This window comes from Talpa europaea, assembly GCF_964194135.1.
Source record: "Talpa europaea genome assembly, chromosome: 12".
In the NCBI taxonomy this organism is placed as follows: domain Eukaryota; kingdom Metazoa; phylum Chordata; class Mammalia; order Eulipotyphla; family Talpidae; genus Talpa; species Talpa europaea.
The window spans coordinates 52,001,519-52,015,876 of NC_140079.1; the positions used below are offsets into that span (position 1 = coordinate 52,001,519).

The 14,358-nt window shown below is 35.2% G+C and overlaps 1 protein-coding gene across 1 annotated transcript in view; it reads left to right on the plus strand.

The window, feature by feature from the left end:
- HMCN1 (hemicentin 1) overlaps positions 1-14,358 on the plus strand; it is a gene marked incomplete at both ends in the record, with an annotated part of 509,757 nt that overhangs the window by 317,155 nt on the left and 178,244 nt on the right. The window contains 2 exons of the mRNA XM_084251187.1: positions 297-448; positions 1,285-1,408. Of these exons, the coding sequence (XP_084107313.1) occupies positions 297-448; positions 1,285-1,408 (276 nt within the window). The remainder of the gene's footprint in view (positions 1-296; positions 449-1,284; positions 1,409-14,358) is intronic.

Below are 14,358 nucleotides of genomic sequence, written 5' to 3' on the forward strand. Positions count from 1 at the left end.
GAAATAGTAGTTAACATACTACAGTGGGTGCAGTGGAGATAGACACACACACACACACACACACACACACACACACGACCTTAGAAATCAAGAAATAAAAATCCACTCTGACATTAGAACTGGATTTCCTAAACAGCTTTTCCTCAGCTGTCAAATAGAGATAATGATATAACCTCATAATATCACTGTGATTGGAATCTCAGAAGATGCTGAGATTACATAGAGTTTTCAGTCTTCTGAGATGAATTGTTGTGTGTTGTTAACATCTCTTACCTTTTTTTTTTATTCCTTTTCAGTGGCCCCATCAATTTCTGGAAGCAATAACATGGTAACTGTGGTGGTAAATAACCTGGTGAGGTTAGAATGTGAAGCCAGAGGTATCCCTGCCCCAAGTCTGACCTGGTTGAAAGATGGAAGCCCTGTCTCTAGTTTCACTAATGGGATACAGGTACTCTGCCATTTTTTAGGTGAAATGTACTACCTCATTATTCAATGAAGAATAGACAAAGAGTCAAAATATTAAGGAGAATTAATAGTAATTAACAAAAATTATCCAAATAAAAGAATTAACAAATAAGTATATAAATTCACAGCTTTTATGAAAAGTTTTATACATATATGGTATTATATATAAATACCATGAACACATAATTGGGATTTCTAAATTATTCATTAAAAGATCAGTATCTCATATGTGGGTGCTATATTTTTGACTATTTGTTTTGCTTTCTACTTAATCTCCCCATTCCCTGCCACATCACAAAATATCGATACCTTAGCTAAAGAAATTTTCATCAACAACAAACACAAGCATTTTTCTAACAGAATGTATATGTAAGTGTTCAGAAATAATGAATCAGAAAACTATATAGGGTATATTTATTTCTATAAAAATTTTTTAAAAGTAAATAAAAATTATAAAGGTAGCATTATAAGAATAGAATTTGGGCCTGAGAAAGAAATGAAGTGCCTTAATTTGAGTCAGAGTTAAAAATAACTGAAGCCCATATAGCTCATTTAAAGTGTATTTTAATTTTTGTTTTCCTGGCAGAGAAGATGGTTCCCCCATCATTCTACATGTGATCCTGTATGGAGATACTTGTTTTCAGTGGTTATTACCTAGTCTCGTCCTACCTTTCCTACTCAGAAGATGAGACTGGTATTATTATATAATGTTTGTCCGCTTGAAACTATCCATATTTTCTGATTAACCTCAGAAAAAGTCCATTTACACCTGCTATTCTCAAGGGGCATGTTGGCTATTTGCTTTCTTATTATTGATAGGTTCTGTCTGGGGGCCGCATCCTAGCATTGACCAGTGCACAAATCAGTGATACAGGGAGATATACCTGTGTAGCTGTGAATGCTGCTGGGGAGAAGCAAAGGGACATTGACCTCAGAGTATATGGTAAGGTATTTTAATAAGTATGTCTTCTCTGGTATAGCTGTGTTTATATAAGATCCTAAGGGAAGCTGTTGACAATGAGGAATTATGAGCAATAGAATTGATATTACAAGATTTGTTCAAATCAAATTCTTTTCTGACTTATATTTGACTTTAACTAATTTCCCTTCTTTAAAGTTCTGAGAGATTAAATTACATATATCTAACTTGTAGTATATTGACTTCATGGAGTACTCTTAACAGTATGACCACAGAGAGCAACAGTGCAATTTCAAAGACATCTCCCTAAAGCATGCATCTGTCCAGCTAGCTCTCTTGATGATTCTACTCAAACTCCTGGTTTCATTCTTTTTAAGTTTATTTACAATCAGTATATTTTGTAATCAATGCTATGCTAGTGAATTAAAGGTTATTTGAGAAGCAAAGCTAAACTGAACATAAATTTAGAAAAATATCAAGTTTACTTTCTTACTATGATGAGCTATAATGTACAAAACAGAATGTCTAATTCCATCACAACAAAATTCCTCCAGAACAAAGTTGGGCCTTCATCTCCATTTAGAGATTACATTTGTCATTCCACATTTTAGTATACCTTTGTGTTTAGGATACTTTCAGACTTTTTTCAGTTTTATTCTTTAGTTCTTGAAATAGTGAAATTGTTTCATTTGAATAATTCACTCATGTTCAAAATATATTATTTTTTTCTCCACATTTCCAGACCATGGAGTTGTCTTCTCTTTATAAGTTTTCCAAAAGCAAATGCAATGATCACAATTTTTTTCTATAAAAAGACCCCTTGCTAGAACATGGATGTCACACATGTCTCACTAAGCTAAAATCATCCTAGTTTGCATCCACAGGCTACCAAAGTCTCTCCATTCCCCTGCTTATTTATTGCTTCTAAAATTGACATGGATCCACATCTGACCTTCAGCTTTCCTGGTCTTCCATGTCAGAGATAACGCCTGGATCTGTAGTGCCCAACCGCAGGGAGTCAAACTTCTTTCTTTTATTGGGTCACTTATATGCCTTGTGAAAAACTGGACTGCTCAATCAAAGTTATCTTAGATAATGATTCATACTCTAACCATGCAACACATTAATTTCTTTGGTTTTCTAGCAAGGAAACAGAAGGGTCATGTTGGTATCCACTGGGTTTTAGTCAGCAGTGAAAATCTGGGATTGATTCCTTGTATTGGTGTCAAATGTGGGCCTGAAATAAAATAGACTTGATATTTTCCAGGAGTGATAGAAATATGCATCACAACTTTTATCAGTTGCTAAGATACTTCCATACTACCTTCTTAGTAGGAAATCCAGAATCTTTCCTCTGTTGTAAAAGTAGAGTGGCTAGCTAATATCTATGGATGTTTGAGAATGTGTGTGTTTTTAGCATTTGAAAAACCTGTGTGTTGCAAGCTACTAAAAAAGTATAAAATTAAAACAGATTTTTTTAAGATTTATTTATGCATACAAGAACTGGGGTACAGGTCAGAGGTGTGGGGGGTGAGAGAATTCACCAGAGACAGAGTGGGGAATAGAACAGAAAGACTGACTGAAATACACTGCTGAGAGGAGCAGTGGGCGAGTCAGGATCAGTCTGCTGCGCCATGTGGGTATCTCCCTGGCCAGAGATCAAACTCATGCTGTAGTGACTGCGGATAGCTTCATAGGTAGCATCTTAACCCCTTGCAACACCAGGGAGGCCCTAAAACAGATTTTTAAATGAGATTAGTTTCCAATCTTTGCTCAACTGTTAGTATTATTTCCATATATTATATTCCCATATTTGCAATAGTAACCATGGCAGTTTTGTATCTAATTTGGATCGTTATATGAATCTTTATCCCCAGAGATCAGTTGCCTTCAGACTTATATTGGAAGGTGTGGGGGTGGTAAGAAGGATAGACAGTGAAAAATAGATTTCCTTACAATTACAAGAGTATCCAATTTTTAATAAAAATTTGGTACTTTTGGTATAAAGTCAGATTATGTGTCATATTCTGAGCCATAGAAACAAGAGATTTGAAGTTAAATGATTTGAGTACCTATAGTACATTTTAAAATGATTTGGATACCTGTAGTTTTTTTTTTTTTTTTTTTAAGTTAAGCTCAGAGAATAATCTTAGAGCTCACACATTCTCCAGTCTTTGCAAGTATAACCTGATGGCAATTCTGATTTTGGTAATTAAATTGAACAAGTATAATTAGTAGAATGAGAAACAGACACAAGGCACTTCTTCTAAAGCAGCACAACCCCAAAACAGAATGTAAATAAAATGTAAGGAAGCTGAGAAGCAAAAAGGCAGAAACTTGTTCTCTTCTCAGACTAAATAAAAAGTTGGAAATGAAAAAGGACAGAAAAAAAAATAGTTGTGTTTGGGTAATATATATCCTCAGAAGTAATTAGATTTGGTTTGTTTCTTAAGAAACAAATATTCTATTATTTTTGCATTTCCCCTCTCAATTTTAAAAATATGGTTTCCTTCTCAACTTGATTCAGCTCATTTAGCTGTAAAAAAAATAATTGAAGGAAAATCTTTGGAAATAAATTAGTATCTGCTTTCTTGAATTGTTTCTGACTTTTACTTCTAAAAACAGGAAGAATTCATGCTTTGTGTTTTACAGTATCTGGGATGTCTTTGATATTACATCTGATTTTTTACATCAAGGGGTAAAATGCTTGGAATCCTTTATTTTTTGATAGTACATCATACATTTCCCGCATAGGAATAACCAATATCCAGTAATTCTCCTCTCTGAAAAAACGAAAAAGAATCTGTGCTCTCTTAAAAATTCTACAAATCATCTAAGAAAAACATATTTTTGAACAGTTTGATACTTGTTTAATCCAATGAAACGAGGCTTCCTGAAATTATTTCCAAGTTGTGAAAATTATTCCAGGAGAGGTCGCTTGCTTGGTTATTTGTATTTTTCCTTCTCCCTGTTGTTTGTTTTCAAATTTGTTCTATGTGCTGGGCCACTGTGCCACTGGTACTGGCGGGCATCTTTTTGGTGTGCTCCTACTGGGATGTCAGGGACTGGTGGCCAGGCCAACTTTGGCACTGTCATGCCAGACTTCACAAGGACTGTGATGCTGTGGATGGGTTGATGGGAATATCCCTGAAGATCACCAAGTCTCTATATGCTGCTGGTCTCTCCTCCTACATGTGTGTCTTAACCTACAATGTGGGTGTGGTCTGTGCATGCAGTAGGGTTTCACACAGACTCTAATGCTGTGTATGAGCCAAAAAGCACTCACCCAAGCAGTTGCTGCTCCCTTGGGAGCTGGGCCTTCCCTGTGCCTTCCTGACTTTATTCGATGTTCCAAATGGGGCGCATGGGTGCACAGGGGTCACCAACCTTCCACTGAGGTGTGCTGCCCAGAGGGCACTATCCTGGATCACACTCCTCACCTTTGTTTGGTGGGGCCTCCCTCTGCCTACACTTGGTTCCAGAAGAGGTGTTCACGGGCCACTGGCCTCCAACTGCCCCGTGAGCCAGCAGGCACTTCCCTGAGACTGGCTGCCCACCTTTGTTTGTGGGGCTCTCCCTCTGCCTTTACTCAGTTTCAGAAAGGGTTGTCAGGGGTTGCTGGTCCAGGCTTCCCTGGATCTGCCTACCATTGATTGCAGAGTCCTCCCTCTTCCTTTACTCCATTCTGAAAGAGGAGTGCAAGATCATTGGCCTCCAGCAGCCATGCAGGCAGGCCCGCAGTTTCAGTTGTATATTTTTTAATGTAATGCATCACATATTATAAACAACCCCATCATTTTCTGTTGCCATAGGTTAAGCATGTCAAAAGTTAGACATCTATGTGTGCTATTAAACCTAGCGGAAGAGGCATCAGGAATCACTGAGTGAATGCTCCTTTGCTCCATTCCAGTGTGAAATTTCTTCCCTTAGCCTCAATTCTTTTGGCTTTAGCACAAATCCTTCATCCAAAAACAGCACCACAGAGTGCCCTGTAATTCATAGGCCTTTGCTCTGTAGAAGCCATGGTGGCAGAGAAATAATCTCCATTACAAAAACAAATGTTGCTAGTCAAAATCTATTGCATTCCTTGTCATTTTGGCTCATGGAGTAGCAGCTTATAATATCAAGCCTGAAACAGTGACTACAGCATTAGACTAATGTTTCTTACCACAAAAATTTTAATTCTACCAAAGCATTTGGAAAGTCCTGCAGGATTTGTTTCAGTGCAATTTAGCTGTTCCTATGAAACAAGCAAACAAACAAACAAAATCTACAAATATGATGTTTCCTACAATCCTAAATAATTATGGGATTTAGGGAGAAATGGCCAATGAATTTCCCCCTCTGCTTGTTTGTTTGTTTGTTTGTTTGTTTTGGAGTGGTCCTTTTATAACAGGGCTGATTTCATCATTAGTTCGTGTTTTTTGAATTATTATAAATAGACTGAAATAGCCCTTGAGAGGTCATGGAGCCCACCCTCTCATTCTTGGCTTGGCTGTACCTAAGCCATCTATGACAAATGACTGTTTATTCTATTTCTTAATACACCCAAGGGAAGGCGATTCCTTAAACTTCTCCAAGAACACATTTCAGCATCTGACAAGCCTTATAGTTAGGGAATTCTAATTTTAATCTCAGTAAAATTTCAACTCATTTCCTCTTTTTATGTAATTCTGAGTATGTTGTCCAGCTGGTCATTGATTTAGTTTGTTCTTTATTGTGACAATTTTCCCACATGGTCTTTATTCTGTAGAAAGTTGACAAGACATGTGGAAAAGCAAAATGAGCTCTAAACTACAAGTCAGAAGACTTCTATCTTTGTCACCAATTAGTCATGTTATTTCAAGTAAGCTATTATCTGACACCCATTTTATGTTTTGCATACTCTGAGTTGGGACTGGATCTTCTTTTGCAATTCTATTTTTGAATATTGTTTCTATGGCTATGAAATTTATTTTGAAAAAAATAAATATTGCAAGTGTATTTGCTTTTAATTCAGAATATTTAATGAGTATTTTTTTTCATTTTCCACAAGCATTTCTTGTGTCCTTTTGCCCATTCCACCCCCTCTCTCTTAACCTCAGATCCCTTAGGATATTTATTGCCGTCCATGAGTTTCTGAATGCATTTTAAGCTGTCATGTTATCTGTTATATGAATATTCAATATTTGTTTTTATTGTCTGATTTGTTTTGCTGCATATAATTTTTTAAAAATTCCTCCAACTTTTGTTTAAAACGGCTGCATTTCATCCTTTCTTGTGGCTATGTAATATTCCATGGTATGCATATACCACATCTTTTTGATACATTCATTCATTGAAGGAGACTTAAACTCCCTCAGTCTCCAGGCTATTGTGAATAATGCTGCTTTACATATTGCAGAACATATGGGTCTTTTTATTGATGGTTTTGTGTCACATTCTGTGGATTTATACCCAAGAGTGGGATGCTGGATAGAATGTCTATTTTCAGTTTTAAAAGTAAATCCAGATTGCTTTCCCTAATAGTTTCACCAGTTCACATTTCCACCAACAGTGGAAATAACATTCCTTTTTCTCCACATCCTGAACAATGTTTTTTTTTTCATATGTGCCACTCTCATGGCTGTGAGATGGTATCTCATTGTAGTTTTAATCTATGTCTCTCTTATTCGGAGTGATGATGAGGATTTTTCCTATGTGTGAATTGTCTGTGTGAATCTGCTTCCCATTTGTTAATAAGGTTATTTGTTTTTCTGTTGTTAAATAGTGTGAGTTTTTCATATATCTTGGATATTAATCACTTATCAATTATATATTCTGTAAATATTTTTCTCATTCAATAGGGTATCTATTTAATTGTTTTGTGTTTTCTTTTGCTATATAGAAGCTTTTTAACTTGTGATCCCAATTGTTTATTTTTAGTTTTAATTCCCTTGCCATAGGGTTTAAGTCACCAAAAATGTCTTTATTAGTGATTTCCTAGAACACATCACCAATGTCTTCTGTGCACTTTATTATTGCAGGTCTTATATCTAAATCTTTAAAACATTTGGAAATTATTTTTGTGTAAGATGTTAGCAAGTAACCCAATTTTTCCAACACTATTTATGAAAGACACTGTCTTTTTCTCATGTTATGATCGTGGATGTTTTATCATAGACTATGTATTGGTATATGCATTGATTTATTTCTGGACTTTCAATTCTATACTATTGGTCCAATCATATTTTTTGCCATTACCATATTGTTTTTAATAAATTGCTTTTAATAAAATTTGAAGTCATATAAAGTGATACCTCCATTTCTTTCCTTTTTTCTTAAGTTGCTGTTACAATTCAAGGACTTTTGTGGTTCATATAAATTTAAATAAATTTTGTTCAGTTTCTTTGAAAAATATTGCTGGGATTTTGATAGGGATTGAATTAAATTTGTATACCATTTTAGACAAGACAGTTATTATGATTATATTGGTTCTTCCCATCCATGAACATGGAACATCCTTCCATCTCATTATGTCACTATCTAAGTCCTTTTATAACATCTTGTAGTTCTTGAATAGGTCTTTTACCTGCTGTGTTAGGTTTATTCAAGGTATTTAATTTTTTGAAGCAATTATGAAAGGCATTATATGCTTAATTTCTTTTGTTTATTGTTCACTGTTTGTATAATGGAATTTTGTATTTTGATTTTGTAGTCTGCCACTTTGCTCTATTTATTGTTTCTAAATTTTTTAAAGAAGTCTTTACCTTCTTCTATATATAATACCATAGCATCTGGTTTCACCTCTTCTTTTCTGATTTGGATTCCCTTTATTTCTTGTGTTTGATTGCTCTGGCCAAAACATCTAATACCAAGGTAAACACTAGTGTTGATAATGGGTTTCGTTTTCTTGTGCCAGATCATACGGGGAAAGCTTACATGTTTCTTGCATTGATGTTTTTCAAGGATATTTGTCTATAACTTTCTTTTCTGTGTTAGCTTTGTCTGGTTTTGGTATTAAGATAATGTTGGCATCATAAAATGTATTAGAGAGAATTCCTTTTTCTTGTATTTATAAAAAAATTTGAGTAGGGTGAACATTAGTTTTTCTTTAAAAGTTTGATAAAAGTCATTGGTAAAGCCATCTAATTGGGGTTTTTATTTTTTTCTAAGATTTTTATTGCTGTTTCAATTTCTATGTTTGTGATCATTTTGTTCAATTCATTTGTTTCTTCCTGTTCTAGTTTTGGTAGAATATGTTGATCTAGAAATTTATCCATTCCTTCAAGGCCATTGAATTTATTGGCATATAATTGTTCATAGTAGTCTCATAATCTTTTGCATTTATATAATCTATAGCGATTTGTCCTCCTTCATTTGTGATGGTTTTTATTAATGTTTTCTCTTTTTTGTTAGCCTTGCTATCGGTTTATCTATTCTGTTTATCTTCTCAAAGAAATATCTTAGTTTCACTGTGATTTTTTCTTGTATAAACTTTTCGATCGCTATTTCATTTATTTCCATTCTTATTTTTATTTCTTTCTACTAATTTTAAATCTTCTTTGTTATGTGATTTCAATTTGCTGTAGGTATAACATTGTTTATGTGATATTTCTATTGCTTTTTAATATGGGCCTATATTGCAATTATTTCCCCCTTTAAGACAGCTTTTCTGCATCCCATAGATTCTGGTTATTTATGTCATCGTTTTCTCTCGTCTCAAAGCATTTTTCAAATTTCTCCTTTGATTTTTCTCTTTTATACAGTTGCTATTAAACAGCATATGGTTTTTTTTAAAGATTTATTTATTTATACATACAAGAATTAGGGTACAGGCCAGAGTTGTGGGATGTGAGAGGATTCACCAGAGACAGAATGGGGAACAGAACAGGCAGATTAACTGAAATACACTGCTAAGGTGAGCAACGGGCAAGTAAGGAGAGGCCTGCTGCTCCATGTGGGTAGCTCCCTGGCTGGGGGATCGAACTTGTGCTGCAGTGGCTATGGCTAGCTTCATAGGCTGCATCTCAACCCCTTGCACCACCAAGGAGGCCCAGCATATGGTTTTAATCTTCATTTATCCATAGATTTTTTTTTTTTTTGGCACTGTGATCAGAGAAGGTCTTAGGTATAGTTTCATTCTTGGTGATTTTATTTTGTCCCAACTTATGGACTATTCTTGAAGATCTTCCATGTACACTTAAAAAAACGTGTGTGCAGCAGTTTTGAGGTGAAGTGTTTAGATGTCTGTTAAACCTGTTTGGTCTAGCTCCTCATTTAAAGCTATAATTTCCTTATTTATACTTTGTCTTGATCTGTTCATTATTGTAAGTAGAGTATTTGGGTTCTCCACTATTGTGTTATCAGTATCTTTTAAATTTTGTTATTATCTTATGTATCTCATCGCCCCATCACATTTCTTAAAGGAAAGTCTGTTCTATCAGATATAAGTATAGCTGTTCCTTATTATTCTATTGTGACTAAGGTGAGTTTCTTGTAAACACCAGAAAGTTGGACTTTGTTTTGATATCCATCCAACTATTTTGTATCTTTTGACTGGCGAGTTTAAACCATTTACATTTAAAGGGATTATTGAGATATGAGTTTATTGCCATTTTGTTACGTTTTTATTTTTGTTCACTTGTCTTTTTTGAGGGGGTTTCTTCTATATTTTATTTAGGTTCCACTTCCTCTGCTATTTCATGTGTTACTTTTATTATTTTTTTGTTTGAGGAATTTACTGAGGTTAATAAATGATGGACTATTTATGTGACCCATAGAGTAGTCTGGCTGGTTCTAATGGGTTGCATTGTTATTTTCTTCCTCCTCCTCTATGTTAAGTATAGATATTGATGGTCTGTTGCTTTATATAAAAACTCCTTTAGGATTGATTTCACATGAAACTTGATATTGAAAAATTCCTTTAGTTTTTACTTTTTATTGAAGCTCCTTACACTTCCTTTTATCTTGATTGTTTGTCTTGCTGGTAGAAGATTCTGGGCTGGCAGTCTTTTTGTTTGTTTGTTTCTTTAGTGCTTTGTGTATGTCTTTCCAGATGCTTCATGTTTGTAATGTTTCTGTTGAAAAATCTGCTGATAGTCTGATTGCCTGATTGGTGTTTCCTTAGAGTTTACCCTTTTTCTCTTGATATTTTTAATATTCTTTCTTTTTCATTGCTTCTGACAGCTTTGTTGTTATATATCTTGATATTTGTCTATCTAGTATTATTTTGTTTGGAACTCTTTTGGCCTCTTGAATTAAAAATCCTTGTTCATATTCCAGAATGAGATTGTTTTCAGTCATTCTTTCTTTAAATAGGTTTTCTATGTCTTTCCCTCTTTCTTTTTCTTCTGGAAACCCCACAATATGCGTCATTTTTCTTTAAGATGTCTCCAAATGCTGTTACACTGTTTTCATTTTTAAAATTCTATTTTCTTTACCTTGTTCTGTTCTTGTGGTCCCAATATTGTTTTTTTCAGGTTCATTATCTACAATGCTTCGGTTTATCTGCAGTTATGTCTCTCCATTTTATTTTTTAAATCAGCTATAGTGCTTTTTAACTCCATTATTACAGAATGCAGCTGCCTCATATTTTCATTGTCTTTATCCTGTTGTTGTTGTATATCCTCTATTGTTTATGTTTTATCAGTGTTGCCAGGACTGTTGTTCTGACTTCCCCTTTGTCTGCTCTACAACCCCACTATGTCAGGGCTTTTTTTGGGGTCTTCTTGTTTTGGCATTTGTACGGTGTTCTTCTGCCTCCTCAATTTCAAATTTGTATGTGTTTTAGTAAGTGTACATTTTCAAATGTTAGTGTAGTTGTTGGAGTAGTCAGGGGACTGGTACCAGCATGGTGGGGGTAGTATATTTAAAAGAGGATTTGGGTAATAGGCTGTAGTGCCAGGAAGACAAAGTGCAGGATCTCTATGATCAGGGCAGATGGGTAAAGGAGAGTCCTGGAGCCCTTGGTGGCTTTTTCAGGCTTTTATTGAGCTTTTTACATTTTTACATTTACATTTGTAGTGTGGCACCCAGGTAGATGGCAGGCAGGAGGACTGGGGGGGAGGGAGGAGGATCACACCCTACTCCAGGTATCTGCCATGAGGCACATGTGCAAGCCCACAGGTATCTATCATTAATACTAATGGCAGGAGGGTGGAAAATCCTGACAATTTTCAAGTTTCACTTAGCCTACTTAGGGATCAAAGAAAACCTCCAGCAGACTCTGGAATTTGAAATTTCTGTTGTAATGAGTTTCTTTGTGGGGGATGGAAAGTGTTTCAGATGTCTCAGCCTGGACTTCATTAGTAGTCTCTTTTTTTTTTAAATAAATTTTATTTTTATATTCCCCATACAATTACAACCCCCTTATTTTGACCCCAATCCCTCCCCTCCCCGCACCCCATTCCCCATAGAGTGTCTCTGGTTCATAGTTTTTTGTTGATTTTGATTTTCACTTTCTTATAGTTGTTCATTTTCCTGGTCCCTTATTTAAGTTTTCTAGATTCCTGCTATGAGTGAGACCATCCGGTATTTTTCTTTTTCTTTCTGGCTTATTTTGCTGAGCATGATCCCTTCCAGCACCATCCATGTTGCTGCAAATTGCATGTGTTTATCTTTTTTGAATGCTAAGTATATTCCATAGTGTATATGTACCACATCTTCTTGATCCAGTCATCGATTTTTGGGCATTTGGGTTGTTTCCAAAGCTTAGCTATTGTAAACAGTGCTGATATAAATATAGGGGTGCAGGTGCTCTTTGGAATTGATGTTTCTGTGTCCTTTGGGTAAATATCTAGGAGTGGAATTGCTGGATCATATGGAAGCTCTATGTTTAGTAGGTCCAGAAATCTCCACACAGCTCTCCATAGTGATTGGACCAGTTTGCACTCCCACCAACAGTGCAGGAGAGTTCCTTTTTCTCCACATTTGTTGTTGCTAGTTTTTTTTAATATGTGCCATTCTCACTGGTGTAAGATGGTATCTCATGGTAGTTTTGATTTGCATTTCCCTGATTACAAGTGATATTGAACATTTTTTCATATGCCTGTTGGCCATTTGCATTTCTTCTTCAGAGAAGTTTCTGTTTAGCTCTTCTGCCCATTTTTTGATGGGATTATTTTCTTTGTTGTTGAGTCTCGTCAGCTCTTTGCAGATTTTTGTGATCAGTCCTTTATCATTAGTGTTGTGTGCAAAAATGTTCTCCCAGTCAGTGGGGTTTCTCTTTGTTTTTGTTATTGTCTGTTTTGCTGTGCAGAAGCTCTTTAATTTGATGTAGTCCCAGCTGTTTATCTTTGCCTTCACTATCACTGCTTTGGGTGATGTGTCTGTAAAGATGTCTTTGATGTGCAAATCACGTAGTGTTTTGCCTATATTTCCTTCTATATATATTATGGTTTCAGGTCTTATGTCTAGTTCTTTAATCCATTTTGAGTTGATTTTTTTGTATGATGTGAGGTAGTGGTCAAGCTTCATTCTTTTGCATGTAGCAACCCAGTTTTCCCAGCACCATTTATTGAACAAACTTTCTTTGCTCCAATGCATATTCTTTGCTCCTTTGTCAAAGATTAGTTGACCACAAATCTGTGGGTTTATTTCTGGATTTTTCTATTCGATTCCATTGGTCTGTGTGTCTGTTCTTGTTCCAATACCATGCAGTTTTGATGATTATGGCTTTGTAGTATAGTTTGAAGTCTGGGAGTGTGATGCCTCCATTCCCTTCTTTTTTTTTCAGGAGCGCTTTGGCTATTTGGGGTTTTTGGTGATTCCATATGAATTTCATCAATAATCGTTCTATTTCTTTGAAGAAGGACATTGAAATTTTTATTGAATAGCATTGAATCTGTATATTTCTTTTGGTAGGATGGCCATTTTAATAATGCTTATTCTTCCAATCCATGAGCAGGAGATGTCTTTCCATTTCTTTGTGTCTTCTTCTATTTCTTTTAACAGTGTTTTATAATTTTCTTTGTATAGGTCCTTTACCTCTTTTGTTAGATTTATTACCAAGTATTTGATTTTTTTGTTTCGATAATAAAAGGGATTTTTTTTATTTCTTCTTCTTCAGATTTATTGTTTGTGTATAGGAAGGATCCTGACTTTTGCATGTTGATTTTGTATCCTGCCACTTTACTGAACTGATTGATGAGTTGAATTAGTTTTTCTGAGGAGTTTTTGGGGTTCTCTATGTATATTAACATATCATCTGCAAATAGTGATAGTTTGACTTCTTCTTTTCCTATTTGGATTCCTTGTATGTCTTTCTCTTGTCTTATTGCTCTGGCTAGGACTTTCAGAATTATATTGAAAAGCAGTGGTGAGAGTGGATATGCTTGTCTTGTTCCAGATCTTAATGGAATTGCTTTCAGCCTTTCACCATTGAGAATGATACTGGCTGTTGGCTTGTCATAGATGGCCTTTATGATGTTGAGTATGTTCCTTGTATCCCAAGAATTTCAAGGGCTTTTATCATGAATGAGTGTTGCACTTTGTCAAAAGCTTTCTTAGCATCTATTGATATTATCATATGGTATTTGTATTTCTTTTTGTTGATGTGTTGGATAATGTTGATTGATTTTCGGATGTTGAACCATCCTTGTGTCCCTGGAATGAATCCTACTTGGTTGTGGTGAATTATCTTATGGATACATTGTTGGGTTCTGGTAGCTAAAATTTTATTGAGGATTTTTGCATCAGTGTTCATTAGGGAGATTGGCCTGTAGTTTTCCTTTTTTGTGTTGTCCTTGTTCAGTTTTGGTATTAGTGTAATGTTGGCTTCATAGAATGTGTTTGGTATTGTCCCTTCCTTCTCAATTTTTTGAAAGAGTTTGTGAAGGATAGGCACTAATTCGTTTCTGAACATTTGGTAGAATTCATTTGTAAATCCATCAGGTCCTGGGCTTTTGTTTTTGGGGAGGTTTTTGATTACCATTTCAATTTTGCTGCTTGTAATTGGTCTGTTTAGGTGTTCTATTTCTTCTTTATCTAGCTTTGGGTGATTGTAGAGTTGTAGG